Source organism: Kogia breviceps, chromosome 5 (assembly GCF_026419965.1).
Source record: "Kogia breviceps isolate mKogBre1 chromosome 5, mKogBre1 haplotype 1, whole genome shotgun sequence".
In the NCBI taxonomy this organism is placed as follows: domain Eukaryota; kingdom Metazoa; phylum Chordata; class Mammalia; order Artiodactyla; family Physeteridae; genus Kogia; species Kogia breviceps.
In genome coordinates this window covers 136795812-136815760 of record NC_081314.1, presented here as the reverse complement: position 1 = coordinate 136815760, position 19949 = coordinate 136795812, and the positions used below count along the sequence as shown (strand labels likewise).

Below are 19949 nucleotides of genomic sequence, written 5' to 3'. Positions count from 1 at the left end.
TCAATATTTGCATGGTTTGTCGATTACTTTTTATTGTGTTATAGTGAGAGCTCTTTATTGGTGCTTGTGAATTCATGGATACATAGAAACTTTGATAATACTGATACAACATTGTACAGGTTAGTAGTGAATTCAACAAGAAATCTAGTGAAACTCTGGAGTTAAGAATTAGAAGCCAAGCCACTATGGAGAACAGTATGGAGTTTCCTTAAAAAACTAAAAATAGAACCACTGTATGACCCAGCAATCCCACTACTGGGCATATACCCTGAGAAAACCATAATTCAAAAAGAGTCATGTTCCACAATGTTCACTGCAGCTCTATTTACAATAGTCAGGACATGGAAGCAACCTAAGTGTCCATCGACAGATGAATGGATAAAGAAGACGTGGCACATATATACAATGAAATATTACTCAGCCATAGAAAGAAACGAAATTGAGTTATTTGTAGTGGTGGATGGACCTAGAGTCTGTCATACAGAGTGAAGTAAGTCAGAAAGAGAAAAATAAATACCATATGCTAACACATATATATGGAATTAAAAAAAAAGGTTATGAAGAACCTAGGGGCAGGACAGGAATAAAGATGCAGACATAGAGAATGGACTTGAGGACACGGGGAGGGGGAAGGGCAAGCTGGGACGAAGTGAGAGAGTGGCAAGGGCTTATATACACTACCAAATGTAAAATAGATAGCTAATGGGAAGCAGCCGCACAGCACAGTGCTTTGTAACCACCTAGAGGGGTGGGAGGGAGACGCAAGGAGGTGGAGATATGGGGATATATGTATAGCTGATTCACTTTGTTATGAAGCAGAAACTAGCACAGCGTTGTAAGCAATTATACTCCAATAAAGATGTTTTAAAAAAGAATTAGAAGCCAAGGTTTAGATTGGGGGGTGGTTGAGAAATAGCAGGGCTCAGTGAAAAGTGGAGGGCCATCCAAATACCCCTTGAAAGTTATCATTGGTGTTTGGATAATTTGTGATTTTTGGTGTAAATCCATGTGGGTCACTTGGAAGAGAACGTAGAGCAGTAGTGTACCTAGCATATTTGACATCCAGAACAGAACTTTCTTCTTTTTCTTTCTTCTTCTTTTTTTTCCTTTTAACACATTTCTCTTGTACAGCAAAATTATTCTCAGAAATAATCATGAAATTGGCCAGGAAAGAAATTTGAACTTCATGCCGGTTACAAATAAATATTATAACAGAGAGATAATTGATTAATATTTTTAAATTTCATTAATACTTTTTTGATAAAAGTAGAAAATTTTATCTACATCCTGCTGTCACAGTAATGAATAATAATATTCGTTTCTTTTTAAGCCTTAACTTCTGCATATTTGTCAATGATTGTCAGTTGATTTTCACAATATTTGAGTTCAGTAGACAGTTATAGTCAGATTTAGCAATTTTATCTTCACCTGTAAGTGTCTGAAAAAACACTTCTCATTAATTCTAATTACTAAAGGTTGTATGTGAAGCAGCACATATATAGTAGCTGGGACGTCTTAAACATAAGGTTTCCTTTAGCAGAAATTTAGAAAAAGCACACTTCACAGTAAATTCTAGAAATCACAATACTGTCCATGTCTCTTTTTGGCATCGATTCTAGTGACTTCCAAATGTCCTCTCAGTCAAAAAAATTTCACTAAAATATTTTCACAGAGTTTCAATGTAGGTCTCTGTTATGATTGGTGAACATCTTTGAAATTATGTATAATGGCATTCTCCATAATTTTTGTTCATGGATCATGAAGCTTTGTGTTTCTTTGTTCAAGACTAATTCTGGCTGTTTTTAAGTATTTACACCAGAAAAAAAGATATATCAGGAAAGAAGCATTGCAAACAGCTATCATACTTTAAATGTACCGTTTAAGCGTACGAGTATGTATACATGGGAACTACAGAATTGGAGGCGTGAACTGACCCTGAGGAGAGTGCAGGCTGTCCTGAACCTCTTTGTAGTCATTCTCCAAATGAACAGGTGTAGCGAATCTGCATGTTCTATGCACTGATCATACAACTGGAAGGTTTCCTAATGAAATTCCACTTAGAATAGATTGCTTATTAAAGGATACATAATAAAAATATACAGATTTGATGCTTATGTATTAAAAACTTATCAGTTACCACAGCAATAGTTTAAAACAAGAATCTCAGTCAACAAAATGTTTTAGGGGAAGGAATATTTTATCCCTGATATTATTTAGAATTGCTAGTATTTGGTGATAAATAAAACAATTCTCAAACAGTTTTATTATTTTATTTAGCGTCTTTATAGACAGTTCACCCACTTCTGCCTTCCCCCAGGTGGACTTTTCCCACTGCCCCTCTCTGGTGTGTTGTTGCTCTGCAGAGCAGTAGTTGACTAACCCTGTAGTCTGTGAATCTTCCTCCGTAGTATCCCCTAAATATCTTTATGCACTTTACCATGAGTATTCCACTTTATTCCTCCTTTTGTCAGAGCTTAGTTTTAGCTGATGTAGAATTATAATACCCTGCTTAAAGGAAACCTGTAATAAGGAAATTTATGGTAATATTGCTTGTAAGCTTTTAGGGAACATATAATACTCTTTTAAACTTTAATGGTCATATATTATCTAGTTTACTGTAATTAAGAGTTGCTGGATGATAAATCACTTTAGAAAGGACAGTCACATTTGGGATTCAGAGATACGTTCAAATCTTTATAAAGGCCTTAACCATTTCTGAGTAAATATAAGAGCATATCTTATAAAGTTAGGGGTTTTTTAAATATATGAAATAATCCAGAATGGGCAAATCCATAGAGATAGAAAATAGCTTATTGGTGGTGGTATGGGGGAGGAATGGGGAGTGACTGCTAATGGGTATGGAATTTCTTTAGGGTGTAATGAAATATTCTGAAATTAAATAGTGTTGATGGTTGTATAACTCTGAATATAGCAAAAAACTACTGAGCTGTACACTTTAAAGGAGTGAGTTCTATGGTATATTAATTATATCTCAAAGCCATTTAAAGAAAAACACAAAAAAGTCAGGTTTTAACACCATTTTCATTGTTTTGTTGCTTGATCTGGTTTTCTCTCAGGTTGAAAATAATATCTTAGCTACTGAGTGGCTCTGGAAGTTATTTTGTTGATCCTGAATCCTAAGTTTGTTCAAAGGATATCTTTAGTTTTTACATGCTATTTTAAGAAGTAATCCAGTGGAGCCAGTTCAAGGGAAGGATAGGAAATGAATCCTGCATTTGCTCATTAAATACCAACCAGATGCCAGCATACCGGTTAGGTGTTTTATATATGCCTTTACCTTCCTTCCATTTTAGAGGTAAGGAAACTGGAGGGGTGGTGTGATTTGACAGAGTACTGTAAGAGGCTGCCTGAGCCCAGTCTGCAGCCCCACATGGCTACTCTGAAGTTTTTTGAGTAGCTGATCTTTGTCTACTGTATTGTTTATGAAGGGAGAGGACTCCCTAAACAACTTTTGTATATTTGAAGCAAGGTAGCAAGGCACTGTAATATATATTTGTGGAAGGATTCACCAAAGTTTAAGAATGATGAAGTTTGGGAGTTTTTAAGTCATCCACAGTAATGCAATAGATATGCAATCAATGTTTAAAACTTAAGATATGCTTTTAGGTGTTTATGTTTCATTTACTAATTTATATTCACAATTAAAATTTTAAATTAATTAGGGATTTTATAAATGTTAACATTTTCAGTTTTAATCCCATGCTTTTGTATAGATCTAGTCATTACAACTTTGTGGAGAGAAAAATAGGTATAGATAAAATATATAATATATGAGATAATTTTTTTTCCTAATCAGATGATTTTATATCCTGGAACAAATTTTTATTTCTTCGACTGAAGTCTGGAAGGAACTATTTAATTCATTAAAATGTTTTATGGCCAACTTTGGGTGGACACAAAGTTTACTTAGTGAGGCACAGTAAAAGTGATTTTGAAACCTGGCGTCTATGCTAGCAAAGTAGAATAATGGCATGGATAAAATATTTGGCATTTCCTAAAATCACATCCTGACCTATTACTCGAACAAGTGAAAAGGAAGTTGAGGATTGATTGCAGTTCAGTGAATCAAAATGGAGGTAAAGAATAAAAAATGACCTGTTGTAGTAAGTGGAGCTGAAGGAGTTAAAAGCCCTGATTCGGGGGAGGCAGCCTTGGTTCTAAAGTAAAAAGTTTGAGTGAAGGGTAGACCCTTGGAAATTGTAAGGGAGTTAGTCTTAGATGAAGAATAAATTAGGGCATACTTTGAAGCAAGGTAGCAAGTGAGTTGTCAGAAATTAACTACTTAGAAAATTAGTTCTGCCAGCAGCAAATGGTAACAGAATTAGGGGTTGGTGATATAATTAAAAAGTGATGAAGTTTAAACTCCTGTTTGCTATATTACTATATTCTATTTTCGTAAAGCACATAGAAACTTAAGTAGTTAACTTGAAAGTGGTTTCATATTTAATATTAACAGTATATATTTGAACTTATATGTGTGTATTTTGTAAAGCATTTCTCTAAATTCTGGAACCAGGAGAAAAGTTTGTGTTTGTGGGAAAGTGTAGTAAGGTAAAGAAATGTAGACCTAAGTATGAAAAATTTTTAAACTCTTTAAACTTGAGAATATTGTTTGCAGGTTTGTTGTTTGTAAAAATACCTGGTTTGGAAGCTTTAGAAGTCTGAAAAGTGAATTTTATAGAGAAATAAATAGAACTATTTTGTAGTGTTTAAGTCAAAGTAAAGACCCTGCTCTGTAGGAGCAGGAGAACAGTAGTTTCTTTTTCTCATCTCTGTTTAAAAGAGCCATGTAAAGTTGCTCTGTTGTTAGGTATATTTTGTATTAATGCCAGACCTGTCTTGTCTCCAGACATTCCTCTAAGCAAGTGGAAAATTGGTTAATTATTTGCGTTTCAAAGAATTTGACTCTCTGGAAAGTAAATAGAGTCTACATGGGAGTAAATCATATATCATAATTAAAAGGGATGCTTTCTTTAATGCACAGATGTCAGAAATATATTTAAGAAAATTTTCAGATTTGGGTTTTATATGCACAAGGCTTCAGTTATAAAGATTTAAAATGGCAAATTTTATTTTTAAAATTTTGTTTTAGCAGTTTTGAAAAGTGGTATTAAAGGTTTACAAGGCATTGATTTAAACATAACTGTTAACTTCAAAGACACGATTTACTCCACGGACAAGTTGTACCTGATAATGATGATTACAGTCAGGTTGGAGAAATGCAGTTTTGTGTCTCAGACACAAAGTTTTTCATTGTTAATCCATGTTAATCATTTTAAAATTAATGCAAATTATGGGACTTCCATGGTGGTCCAGTGGTAAAGAATCCGCCTTCCAATGCAGGGGGATGCGGGTGTGATCCCCGGGGAACTAATATCCCACATGCTGTGGGGCAACTGCCACAACTACTGAGCTCGTGCATCACAACGAAGATCCTGAGTGCTGCAACTAAGACCAGAAGCAGCCAAAAAAAATAAAGAAAATAAATAAATTAAATATTTTTTTAAAAAAGAATGAGAAATCACAACAAAATTAAAAATTTTTTTAAAATAAAGTTTATAAAAACAAAAAAATAAAATTAATGCAAATTAGGTAAATTTAAGCTAGAAAATAAGAAAGTATTCTACCAAATACCATTAACATTTTAGGTATTTCAGTCTTTTTTCCCTTCCACTTGTGTTTGGAAACTTTATATATGGTTACCAGATCTTTTTAATAACATGAATTATTTTCTAATTTTAAAAGTCATCTTGGGAAATTTGGGAACATCTGATTATTTTAGATAAATTTCTAAAAGTGGAATTGTTGGTTTAAAAGATAAGGACTTTTTTAGTTCTTTGCTTCATGCTAATCTACATTCATGCCAGTTAGATAATTGAAGAACTGTATCTCATTGTCTTAATTTATACCTTTTTGACTATTGATAAGACTGAACATTTTTTTCTATATTTATTAATTAGTTTGGGGTTCTCTTTGTTAATTGAGTTACTCTCCTCTGTACAGTTTTCAGTTTTATTTTATCTCTTACTGTTTGTACGTGCTATTGATTAACTCATATGCAATATTCTGCTTTCAGGTAGAGTGGCATAATACTTGTCTAACATGCGCTTGGCTTGCAGCTCCCCTTTCCCTGCGTGCCCCATCTCTCTCTCACACACACACAGACACACACACCTGTTCCCCCATCACATTAAATGCCCAGTATTAAGAAAGTATTAGCTTTGGTAAAGGCATAAAATGAAATGCCACATAAGAAGGTACTGTAAACTATCCCTTACCTAATTGTTCTAGCAGTAAATATTTTACGGAGCTATCTTCAGGCTATAATTAGATGGACAAAACATCTTTGCGGAGATGATGATTTTAAAAGATTTTTCCACTAAGTTTTGTTTTGTTAAATTTAATGTGTACTTTTATAAAATATGTTTTACAAGCAAACATTTAAGTTATGTTGGCTTTAACTCTTGATTTGGTTGAAGCCAATGTATCAGATTTGATGAGTCAAATCAACGAAAGAGGAGGGAAGACTGTAGACTTGAACACTCTGATATCTTCATCTGTCAGAAGGGAGATTTGAGTACCAGCCTGTTACTGTGAGTGTATGTATTTCTTTTTGGAAGCATTCAAATTTTTTCCTTAAATTGAACGTTGTAATTAATTATTAATAACAGGAGCTTAAGCCAGAATTTGTCATCTTGGAGGTCATAATAGCAAAGGAAGGAATACTAGGTATAATCAGTATAATTCATTATAAAATAAAGTTAAGGAAAGCAAATACTTAAAAGTTTAAGCAGGGGGAAGGTAAGGGTAAGTATCCCATTGAAAGAGATTCTGTCTAGAGATATCTAGTTACTTGGAGCCAGAACAGATTTTCACAGGCCAAATTAAACATTTTTCTTTTGTAAAGTTTGTCTGGTGATGACTCTAAACCAAATATTTCAGAAAGATATTTGTCATGATTTCATCATGAATAAATTTAAAAATACATAGATAGGATGAGAGTATTATTGTTAAGTGAATTTTAGCTGACTGGCAGGGCCCAAGGAATATCAGATAAGGTCATCCTACAAGTAGGTCCTGTTTTTAATTTTTAAAAAACCATGGTGTTGGAGGAAGCCATATAAAGTAGGTTCGTGAAGTTTACAAACTGATTGGAATAGCTGCTACGTTGAAAACAGAAAATCATTTCCAGACTACCTAAGTAGATTGAAAGGACTGTGTCAGAAACCAACATAAAGTCAACATGAAGATCTAGTTTTGATAAAGATTCCAGTGAAAACAGTCTGAGGGTTTCAGTTGATTATAAATGTGAGTTAATAATGAATTAAGCACTATTTTTAAAAAATAATAAATGATCTCCCCTACCCCAGGATGTCCATGTTCTGAATCCTAGAACCTGTGAATATGTTTCCGTACCTGGCAAAAGAGACTTTGCAGATGTGATTAAGGGTTTGAGTTGAGTTAATTATCCTGAATTATCTGGATGAACCCAGCGTAACCCCAAGGGTCCTTCCTTGAGAGAGGCAGGAAAGTCAGAGAAAGTGCTCTGACAGTGGAAGCAGAGGTTAGGGAAGAGAGAAGATGCTATGCTGCCAGCTTTGAAGATGGAAGAAGCAGCTATGAGCCAAAGGAATTTGGCTAGCAGGAAATAGATTTTGACCTGGAGCACCCAGAACGAAGGCAGCCCTGCCAACACCTTGGTTTCAGACTAGTGAGATTCTTTTTTTTTAAAACAAGGTACAGTTTGATTGATTGATTGATGGATAGATGGATTGAGGTACGTGGGCCTCTCACTGTGTGGCCTCTCCGGTTGCGGAGCACGGGCTCCGGACGCGCAGGCTCAGCGGCCATGGCTCACGGGCCCAGCCGCTCCGTGGCATGTGAGATCTTCCCGGACCGGGGCACAAACCCGTGTCCCCTGCATCGGCAGGCGGATTCTCAACCACTGCGCCACCAGGGAAGCCCTATTTTAAAATTTATTTATTTTTGGCTGTGTTGGGTCTTTGTTGCTCCGCGCAGGCTTTCTCTAGTTGCGGTGAGTGGGGGCTACTCTTCCTTGCGGTGCACGGGCTTCTCATTGCGGTGGCTTCTCTTGTTGCGGAGCATGGACTCTAGGCGTGCAGGCTTCAGTACTTTTGGCACACAGGCTGAGTTGCTCCGCGGCATGTGGGATCTTTCCGGACCAAGGCTCGAACCCATGTCCCCTGCATTGGCAGGCAGACGCTTAAACACCGTGCCACCAGGGAAGTCTGGAGATTCTGACTTCCAAAAGTGTTGTTGTAAGCTAATGTGTTACTGCAGGAATAGGAAACTAATACAAAAGACAATCCACTAGATTCTACAGGAATATATCCGGGCCCTGTTTATTTTGTTTTATTATACTTAAAAGGAATTAGCCAGGATAGTCAGATCTAGAAATCATATCATTTGACTAATAGTTGAAGAAGATAAGACAAAGGGAAACATGCTTAGTTATATTTGTTTTATCACATGAGAAAGATCACTGTTGTTCTGTACTTCAGAGGCAAAACCAGAACAGGAGAGGGAGGGAAGTTTATCAGAAGGGAGATTTGGGGTCATTACAGAGAAGACTGCTGTAACCATTGGGGCAGGTTAGTTATGAGTTATTAAGCCTGTGGACTAATATGGGACCTTCCAGGTGTATGGTGAAAGCAGTTCTGAATTTGGTATGAGTACTGGATTATGTACCAAGGTGCTCTACAGCTTTAAAACTCTTTTGATACTACTGTGTTTTCAGTATAGAGAAAATTTATCTAAATTCAGTCAGCACTTGAATAATAGATGTAATACAAAAAAGGTATTATGGTAAGCCATAACAAAAAATTAAACTCGAGGTGTGTGTCAAGATTCCCAGGGCATTATATACCTCTATTTACTGAGCCATTTATTTGTCAGGTACTAGGCTAAGAGATTTATATATACATTATCTCATTTAATCCTAGCAGTCTTATGAGGTGAAGTGAGTACTATTAATCCTTTTTTTCAGATTTCAGAAATCCTTGAAATTTAGAAAAGGTTAACTAAACTTGTCAGTTCATACTGTTAATAAATAGCAGAGTATCGTGTTACTTTGACTAACCCCTAAACACTGTGAATTCTACAGGTGTCATGGGCCAAATACGCTCCTTCCTTATCTTCTTTTGAAACTGTTCTTTATTGATACAAGGGATCATTGTGAATGATTCTTCATAATTTTTAGAATACTTTGTAAATCAGGCACCCAGCAGAGCAGTGTTCATATGTAGTATTTTCTAATAGTTATTTAGCTGGTGACAGCAAAAAGACAAACTCATATCTGTTGCTGACAAGTATTTTTTTCTTACTAAAGCTTTCTAAGGAGGTTTTGTACCTTTTGGGTCCTACTGCTGCTATTATTTTATATAAGAGAATTGCATGGCTTTCTCTGGCTGCTTTGACACAGATCTGTAATAACAGGGAGAACAGTGCACCTAGTGATGTTTATTGAGCACTTGCCCTGTTGCAGATGATATACTAGTCATTTCATACACAAAAACTAATTTATAGCATTTGACCTTGTCAAATACCTTTAATTTCTGTTATTTTCCTGGTGTTCCTTTGTGCAGCCCCCTTCTCTGTACCACATTGAAATATTTGGTATACCCTAGTTAATTATATCATCTTTGTTCTCGTCTTACTCATCCTCATGGCTTTGATTCTGTGACCTTTTAATTTCTAGCAGAACCTCTTCTTTGTTCAAGATGCATTTTCCAGTCTGCTGAAATCTCTACCTGAATATTCAGTAGGCATCCCAAATTAAATTCAGTATGTCTCATCTTTATCCCCGAATCAATACAATATACGTATAGACAGGCACAGATGCCTACTTGACATTTTGTCTGTATTCCCCATTATAGTTAATGGTCTCTGCATGTATTTAGTCAATAAGCAGCATTGTATAAGGAGATGACTATGCTATTAAGGATTGTAAGCTTTAAAATCAACAAATTCTAGTCCAGACCCATTCGTTCCCTGGGCATCATCCAAAAACAGATGTAATCCCTTTGGGTATCATCTCAAAATAGGTGTAACAATCTATGTTAATTGTTAATATGATTAAATAATATAATGTACCACCAAAGGTAATTCTTCCTTATACATAAGCACTCAGTGTTGGTTCCCTCCTCTTTTCCTGAGTTGTGCCATCTTTAGTGGAATAAACACCCTTCCTCTGTCTGTCTCTTAGATGGTAGCACTTGAATGCTCTCTTCCTGTTCTATTGCCTGTAGTCTGTATTTTAATTTTTAAAATAAATTATGATTTAAGTATAGACTGGAGCATTTCATCAGGAGATAACACTGGTCTGTCTTCTGTGCTCAGTTGTCTGTTTTGTTTTGTTTAAATATGGGGAGTTCCCTACTGTGGAAATAATCAAGAAGTGCTGTTTGGGACGTTAAATGAATATTAGCTCTGACTTAGGCTTCATTGAAATATGAGTCTCTAAGCTTTTAATGGCCAGAGAAGTAGTTCTCACTGTTGCTTATTCTTTTTTTTTTTTTTTTTTTTTTTTGGCTGCGTTGGGTCTTTGTTGCTGCACGTGGGCTTTCTCTAGTTGTGGCGAGTTGGGGGCTACTCTTTGCTGTGGTGCTCGGGCTTCTCACTGTGGTGATTTCTCTTGTTGTGGAGCGTGGGCTTCAGTAGTTGTGGCACGTGGGCTCAAAAGTTGTGGCTCGCAGGCTCAGTAGTTGCGGTGCACGGGCTTATTAGCTGCTCCACAGCATGTGGGATCTTCCCAGACCAGGGATTGAACCCATGTCCCCTGCACTGGCAGGTGGATTCTTAACCACTGCGCCACCAGGGAAGTCCCACTGTTGCTTATTCTTAAGATCCATGTGTAAACTTTTTTGTCTCCCCTTTCTCTGCTTTAAGGTCCAGAGAAGGATATAGAACCACGGTAATAAACAACTGTCTTAATAACTTTTATAACTTAGAAATGGGCAGAACATGCCCTTTTATAAAATGTGTACTGTGTATTTCATGCAGTGTTGATATTTTTCAGTTTGTGTTGAAGTTGAAATATTTTAAATCATTTCGTATTTTCTCATTGGTTTTTATAGTTTCAAAGATTACTATCTCCTTTCTAATTGTTTTTCAATTAGTGAGCCTTTATTCTCAAAGAGAATTTTAATTATGTTGGTAAACAAAATGATAAAGAATGACATTATTTACATAATCCCTTTAAAAAATGAATTTCTGTGTTAATATCTTTGTGTTTTTCCCATTTTCTGTATATTAGTATTATTTATGGAAAAATTCTACCTTTCTCTGCTTAGGCAGAGTATGTATCTGGTTCTTATATTGATTATATCTTTCATTGCATACTTTTTCTAAAAATTACTGTTACCGTTGTCTGTAGTCCATTGTGTCTGTAGTTTTGAAAAGCTGTGAAAATTCTGTTGCCAGGGAATTTAAGGTATGTTGTCAGGTAGGGCTGCTTATTCTGGGAAAGGAGACTTTTGTTCTTTAGGGTAGCTTCTTAGTAGTGGTCTAGTAAAGATGGTCTATGTCTTAGGGGTTCCATATTTGAAATACCAACATTAATTAGAAAGAAATGCAAACATGGTTCATACAAGGTTGATAATGCTCAGGAAGCCCTGAAACTTATTTCAAGATGTATTTTTAGAAGAGTATGTGTGTGTCTATGATTAAAACAAAACAAAAACAAGAATTTAAGAAACTAGATATAAGCTTAATATCTTTTATCTTTGTAACCCTCTATGGGCTGTCATTATATCTTGGTTGGATTTAAACTTTAGGGGGAAGGAGTATGCATGTGTGGTTAAATCTCCTGTGAGCACCTGATTGTTGGATTTACTGTAGTGAGATTTGTTCAATATGGTGTCATTTTTATTTCTGACTAAATCAAGAAATTGTGAATTCAAGCTTTATAATGGCATGTTAAATTTCTTGCCTGATGTAATACATGTGTTTCTCCAAATGAACGTTAGAATTATTTGAAGTTCTCCAAAATCTCAGTGAGGTTTGGAATGAAATATTAAATATTGAGTCACAGTATTGCCGTTTTCAGTACAGGAACATGGTGTGTTTGTTTCCATTCAAATTATTTTTGAGTTCTCCAGAAAAGTTTTGTAATTTTTTCTGTTACAGATTTTGTAAATATTTTACCCTTTTCCCCCTTTTTTGCTACTTTTAATATGATTTTTTCCCATTGTATTTTCGAAGTGGTGATGCCAGTATGTAGGAAAGCTCTTGTTTTTCTTTACTAGACGAATTATTAAACTTAGTTCCAAAAATTTATTATTCTTTTAGTTAATATATTACAAATATATTTGTAGAACTGAGGGATTAACCTCTAATTTTACTTGTAATTAAAATATTTTTTTCCTCTTTTTCTGTTTTTTTAAGCTCTTTTCACTTATGGACATGAAACCTCCCATCTCTCGAGCCAAGATGATTCTCATCACGAAAGCTGCTATTAAAGCTATTAAGGTAAGAGTAAAAGAAATATATTTAATTTGGAAAATGTTTTTGAAATTTTGAAAATGTTATTGTTAAATGTGAGAGAGAATTCATCTTGTGAATTAGTTCAGACCTGAATCGAAGAACACAAACCAGGTTTTGCTGAAAGTACATAATAATACAGTATGGTGCATCTACATTGTAACATATTATTTCAAAACCTGTTTTGTTGTTAGTATTTCCCCTTTATATTTTTTAGCTTTACTGAGGTATAATTGACAAATTCAGTAATATAATGTAATAGAACACAATTTGATACACGTGTACATTGTGAAATGATTACCTCAGTTAAGCCAATTGACATGTCCATCACCGCACATAATTGCCTTTTTTGTGTGTGGTGCTAAAAAAAAAAGTTGAACTCCTTGAAGTAGAGAGTAGAATGGCAGAGGGTTTTTTGTTTTTTTGTTTTGTTTTGTTTTCATTTAATTCTTATCATAAATCAGTGGAGGAGTATTAGCTTCATTTTTATTTAAAAACCTTGGACTTAATGAAATTAAATGTCTTACCTAATCACACCTTAAATAAGTGAGTCTCTTTAAAAACTGCATTATTTAGTTCCAGTTCTATTGTCTTATCCCTCTCGTAAAGTTCCTTGATAAACTACTCTATGAAGATTTACTGATTAAAAATCTAAGAAAAGGACTTTGTGTTTGAGGGAATTTTTGTAGTTTTCTGTTTTAGTTTGTAGTTTCTTTATGATTTGTTAAGATTTTTTCAGTTGTTGACTATGGGTTGACTATGGATTATTTCCCATTTTTTTTCAGTATTATCTTGGGAATTCAAATTGTGCAAATTTCAAGATTTTAAAGTATTTTCTAATTACAGGAAATGTAGAAGTATGTAAACTGGATAATGATTTTCTTTTCATTCTTTTCAGCTTTATAAGCATGTAGTTCAGATAGTAGAAAAGTTCATCAAAAAGGTAACTATCCATTTATTTATTATCTCATTTTAGTTGTGATCAGTATTTGTAATTTACTTTGTAAATTGTAATTTGGATAATTGCTTCTAAAGCCACTCTACAGAAAAGTTGTCACTAGAAGTTCTTTTTAATCACTAGAGTTTTTCTTGTTTTTTTCCTAACAAAACAAAAATTTATAGCAGTACTGTTGATTGAGCACTTACTATGAGGTAGGATTCAACAACAGTTTCTTCTCTACTGAACAGGACTCTTCCTTGAGCCTGATGTGCCTCCTCTCCCCTTTGCCCTGTCTACTCTCTTGACATTTAACTCATCTTGGAGTACCTCAAATGAAATCACTTCATAAAGTTCTTCCAACTTTCCCCTGCTCCCATCATAATTAAACAGTTTTTCACTTCTACAATTATATGGTGTGATTAGCACACATCTTTCTCAGTAAAGGACGGAGAATGGAGGCTTACTTAGACATCCTTGTCTTCTCTGCCAACCTGGAGCTGTGCCATGTAGTACACACTAATAAATGTGTGTGGGAGTGTCTCTGGTCCATGGCCATTTAATACTGTCTGAGAGATAAGAGTTAGAGCTCCAACAGACCAAAAAGTATAGTCAGTAGAGGTTTTTATAGTAGCAAATCAAAGTACCAGTAAATAAAATGGAAAAAAAATTAAAATTACCTATATGCCACCACCCCAGTTATGATGAATTACTCATGTTTTAGTATGTACATGTACATTTATAAAAGGAAAATGGAGACATAGACTGATGGATAACCTGTGTTTCCAACGGAATTTATTATAAACATCTACAAAGTATTCTAACATATGATTGTTTTTCACGATTTACTAAGCCAGTTCCCTATTACTGGACATTTCACTTCAGTGGCTAGCCTTGTGGAAAAAATTCAGAGGCATCTTAATTGTTTTCCTTAGGATAAATTTCTAGAAATAAACTTGATGGATCAAATAAGGCTTTACTTTTATTGCTAAATCATCTTTCATAAAGGTTGTACCACCAGAAATGTGTGCAGGTGTCTATTCATTTTACCTTGTCAATTTGAAAGGCCAAAAATGACCTCTCCTTTTAGTTTTTGTTTCTCTGGTACTGTACGTTAATAGAATTGAAATTGATATGTTGTTAAAATGATCTCCTTGATAATTTTAAAAGGTAAAAATTATTTTTTTGAGCAAGATGAATTACAGCAGAGATTTATCCATAATAAGTAGATTTCTATGGAGGTGGCTTAGGGATTGATAAAGTAGTGTTGATTCTGGGAAATTGTGCATGGGGAGACAGAGGGATCAGAGAAAAGTAAAGTGTTGGGGGTCTGAAGTATCAAGAGAGTGGCAGCTCTGCACAGACCTGTGGGAAATTTGACAAGCTAGCCAGTGAGAACTAAACATCCAAGTAGTTTCTAAATAGAAGTAAATCTTGGATATATAGTTTCATAAAAGTGAGATTAACGGGTGTCAGATTGTGATTTGCTTTTCCTGTATTGAATTTACATCTTTAATCTTTGTAGTGTAAACCAGAATACAAGGTTCCGGGATTATATGTAATCGACTCAATTGTGAGACAGTCTCGTCATCAGTTTGGAACTGATAAAGATGTTTTTGGGCCAAGATTCTCTAAAAACATAACTGCCACATTCCAATATTTGTATCTTTGTCCATCTGAAGATAAGGTATAATTTATAATTTTTAAATTAAGCTTGTATTCTTGTTTTGTTTTTGTATCTACTTAAATCTATTAAAATGTATATTAGATATTTAAAACCTACTGTATTACTAGAAAGATAATCATGAACTTGAAACAAAACACAGTTTTTTCTATAGTAGTCATATCTGTTTTCTTGGGAAGTCCTTCAGGAATGTTGTACTGTTGAAATATAAAAGGAGCACAATCTTGCTTTAAGAAGACATTGTTGGAAAGATTTCTTGTGGTTGAATGGTAAAGAAATTCTGCAAGTAGAGGAGAGCAATGCTTATCTCAGATTGTTGCTTATTTCAAAAGGAAGGGACCAATAATTGATGGCTTTCCCCAGCATATGGAGCTGCTAGAGCATAAATGGTATTCATTAGCAATCAGACTACAGTATTTAATTCCTCGCATTTATAGCTGGTTTTACTATGTACTATACAAAGATAGAAGAACATTATAGACAGAAAACTAGACTCCAGTAGGTGGGAGAAATGCACTGGTAAACTCAGAATAATGAAGACTGGAGACTACAATAAACGGCATATAAATTTGAGTGTTATGGATTCTGTATTTATATTCTTGAAGGAATGCTCTTGTGGGGAAAATATACAAGAGAAAAGAAGATCATTCCTTGAGTAGGAAATAAGAGTTACAACCATGAATAACACGTTTTCTCTGGATCTCCTTCATATTTACTAGTCCACAAAGCAATTTACCTAACAATTACAGGCCAATAATTGTCTTAAAAATATTTTAACTGTTATAGTCATCCTGGAAAATTCTTCACTTCTCTGAGATAACTGGTTGTTTTTTTGTTTCTTTGTAATCATAAGTAAAATATAATGGAAACTTCAGATACATTTTTAAGTATTACAATGCATTTCTTTTGATTCTCTAGGTTATATTTCTTTTCTCTTTCTTTCCCCCCTTCTGTTTCTTACTCTAGATTGCATTACTGAAGAAAGGTCAGTTAGTGTAGTTTAACCAGGTTGTAATTCTGATAATAGATTTTTTTTTTTCTGTTTATGAAACAGATATAGCATGGAAATATTAGCCTGGGGTGTGTTTTTTTCCTCCTCTTTTTGTAAGAGTATAATAAATTATTTATGCAAATATTTATTGTATATTCATGTTTTCTCACACATAACAGAGTAAAATAGTTCGTGTGCTGAACCTTTGGCAAAAAAATGGAGTATTCAAAATTGAAATTATTCAGCCACTTTTGGACATGGCAGCAGGAACCAGTAATGCCGCCCCAGTAACAGAAAATGTTACTAATAATGAAGGTATGGCAGATGTATCTGTGAGCTTAGAAAATGGTATGATTTTTTGTGCATGAAGTGTTTGGAGTCTGTTTATAGTGATGGAAGTTTTCCATAAGAAGGAAACTTGAGTTTACATCTTGGAAGGTATAGTTTTCTTCCCATAAATCTTATTTCTAATAAAAGAAGTATTCAGTGCTTGTTACAGTATAGGCCGTATTACCATAATCTGTATTTTTCTTTCTTTTTTTTTTGGTTTTTTTTTTTGCGGTATGCGGGCCTCTCACTGTTGTGGCTTCTCCTGTTGCGGAGCGCAGGCTCCAGATGCGCAGGCTCAGCGGCCATGGCTCACGGGCCCAGCCGCTCCGCGGCATGTGGGATCTTCCCGGACCAGGGCATGAACCCGTGTCCCCTGCATCGGCAGGCATACTCTCAACCACTGCGCCACCAGGGAAGCCCCATAATCTGTATTTTTTACTGTATGTTAAACTGAATTGAGTACTATTTTAGTAAAGAAGCTTAATGGAGATTAAAAGGAATATTTAGGGGTTAAAGTTTACTGAGGGCTTAATGATCTTTTCTTTTTTAGGTTCACCTCCACCTCCAGTTAAAGTTTCTTCTGAATCCTCACAAGCCACTACAAACTCCATACCAACTGTACCACAGTTGCCCAGCTCTGATGCTTTTGCTGCTGTGGCCCAACTGTTTCAGACAACTCAAGGTCAACAGGTAAACTGCCTATCCAAAGATTAAATTGTTTGCAGTTAGGTACTGTTGTCAGTTCTTATTTTTCATTCCTAGTTAATGAGCACATTGTGAGGAGGAAATATTTCTACTTTTCAACTAGAAAGGCCTTTACTAGGAAGGGAAGGGATACTATGTAGGGATAATAGAAATGTGGGAAACAAGGGGACAGCATGCTGAGAACTCTCCCTTTGGAGAGAACTGCAGAGCTGCTGGGTGGTGGTACTGTTGCTCACGGTTCTCGCATTTCCAGCTGATTTCAAAATTATTTGGATCGGTGGAGGTGGTTTTTTTTTTTACACTTTTTTAGAAAACATATTTACCTTGTTTGCAATTCCGTGTATTTTCTCTTTTCTCTGACCATCATTTTCTACTGTTGGGGTATTAGCATACATTTTTAACCTTAAGTGACACATCTTATATCCCTGATACATTCATTCACAGTAAACTTCTTAACCATTATTAAAAGGTTGGTTCCTTTTTCCAGTTTACTCTGTGCCTATTCTATTTTGAGTCACCATTAAGGTTTTTTTTTAGTAAATTAACTTTTGATACTGTGATTATACTTTATTATGTGGTTTATCAGTCTTCCCATTCTTTAAGCTTCAGCAGATCCTTCAGACTTTTCAACAGCCTCCAAAACCACAGTCTCCCGCCATTGACAATGCCGTGATGGCTCAGGTTCAGGCTATCACAGCTCAGTTAAAGACAGCTCCTACACAACCACCTGAACAAAAAGCTGCTTTCCCCCAACCTGAACAAAAAACTGCATTTGACAAGGTATGCTTCTCTCACATAACCCACCCCATTGTCTACATCACTCAACTTGGAATGTGGAAGTTACCCCTTCTCTAGCTTCTCAGGCTTGTTCATTTTGTTGTTTTGTGCTTTGAGGGATTTTCCCCCTCAACATCAAAACATTGATTATTATTCCTGGTTAAAAATCTAATATATACTCATTGCACAATCTTCAATATGAAGGAAAAGTAAACAGTGTAAAGGAAACAGGGGGAACATTCACCATTAACCCCCATACGAAAAGGTAACTACTGTAACATTTTGCTGTGTATCTTTTCAGAATTAATTTCCTGGATATATGTTTTCTTTTTTGGTCATTATATATGTGTGCATATAAAATATGTGTGTGTTTTTAGTATATATATACACATGTATATACATACTGTTTCTAACTTGCTTGTTTTGATCTTAATCCTCTTGTCTCTTTGTTGTTGTTAAGGTTAACAGATATAAATCTACACATTTACTGAGTGCTTATTAGGAGTATTCCATTACATGGACACATCACAATTTAGCCATTCCCCTATTGATAGACATTTAAGTTACTTTCTGTTTTCTGCTGTTAAAAACATTAGTTACCATATCTATAAAATGAGGGTTTGGGTTGGTTGAGTGTCTTCCAACTTCTCTGTTGGGCCTTCATTATGTTTAAGGAGCTGCCACTAAGGATATAGATGTGCTGAATATGCACAGCTTAGAGCTTCCTGTTGAAATGTTAGTCCAGGCAACTCCACTCTTGTCTGTTTATGTCATGTCTATTTACTGGATTTATGACTGTATACAATTTCATCTCATTTTACAAGTTGCAGTGCAAAAACCACAAAAGTTTGAAAAATCCTAGAACGAAGTATCTTTTAATCATCTCTAAAATTTTTGATTCTTTCTGACATTCTAAGATACAATAACTATTGCTGGTAGTCCAAATTAAGAATCCATATGGTAATTACTGCTTGTTATTCTGTCTTAGTGGTTTATGAATGACTACTTATTAAAAGAAGGTTGGATAAAATTTTTGAGTACAAAAGAAGTACATGCTTTTAGGAAAAAAATGCAAATAATACAGAAAGTTCTAAAGTAAAAAGGGACATCAGTTCCACTCTGCTTTGAACAGTTGTGTATGTTCCCATCCATATGTGAACATAAATTGTTACATAACGTGGTTTTGTTTTTTAGTCTTCTGTGTTGTGATTAGGAAAACTCTCTGAACTTATATTAAAAATTCTCTTTCTTCTAGTAGTTTTATATTTTTGTTTTTCATGTTTGTCTCAATCTATCGAGAACCTACTTTAGAATATGGTTCAAGATAGTTAAATCTTTATGTTTTGGAAATAGCCAATTCTCACAACTTTTGTCATACATTTAATTCCCATTTGTTTCTGTGTCTGTCTCTGGACACTGTTCTGTCCCACTAATATCTTTGTTTATTTCTGCAACATAACAGTTTTAACACTTACAACTTGTATTTCATTTCTAGATGTGTTCTCTGCCCTGACTCTCTTTCAGGCATTCTTTGGCTGTTCTTGGGCATATGTGTTAGGGTCCTCCAGAGAAGCAGAACCAGTTATACACACAGACACACAAAGGGGAGAAAGGGAGGGATTTTCTTTAAGAAATTGGCTCACACAGTTTTTGAGCCTGGCAAATTTGAAATTTGTAGGTCAGAGTGGCAGGCTGGAAATTCAGGTAAGAGTTAATGCTGCAGTCTTGAGTCTGAATTCTGCAAGGCAAGGTTTTCATGTTGCTGTCTTGAGAATGCCTTCTTTGGGAAACCTCAACCTAAGTCCTTGCTCTTAACACCTTTGATTGGTTGAGGCACACCCACATTATGGAGTGTATTTCTTTATTCATAGTCTACGAATTTAAATGTTAATCACTTAATTTTCCCTTGCTGCACCATGCAGCTTATGGGACCTTAGTACCCAACCAGGGATTGAACCCGGGCCCTGAGAACACAGAGTCCTAACCACTGGACTGCCAGGGAG

At 35.2% G+C, this 19949-nt stretch overlaps 1 protein-coding gene across 6 annotated transcripts in view; it reads left to right on the top strand.

Moving 5' to 3' along the window:
* SCAF4 (SR-related CTD associated factor 4) overlaps window positions 1-19949 on the top strand; it is a 56598-nt gene that overhangs the window by 8579 nt on the left and 28070 nt on the right. For 2 of the 6 annotated variants that reach the window (XM_059065646.2, XM_059065650.2), the window contains exons 2-7: window positions 12427-12510; window positions 13421-13465; window positions 14985-15146; window positions 16314-16449; window positions 17015-17154; window positions 17773-17949. In XM_059065646.2, coding sequence (XP_058921629.1) covers window positions 12427-12510; window positions 13421-13465; window positions 14985-15146; window positions 16314-16449; window positions 17015-17154; window positions 17773-17949 — 744 coding nt within the window. The remainder of the gene's footprint in view (window positions 1-12426; window positions 12511-13420; window positions 13466-14984; window positions 15147-16313; window positions 16450-17014; window positions 17155-17772; window positions 17950-19949) is intronic. The other 4 variants (XM_067034992.1, XM_059065649.2, XM_067034993.1 and 1 more) reach the window with 2 other exon arrangements.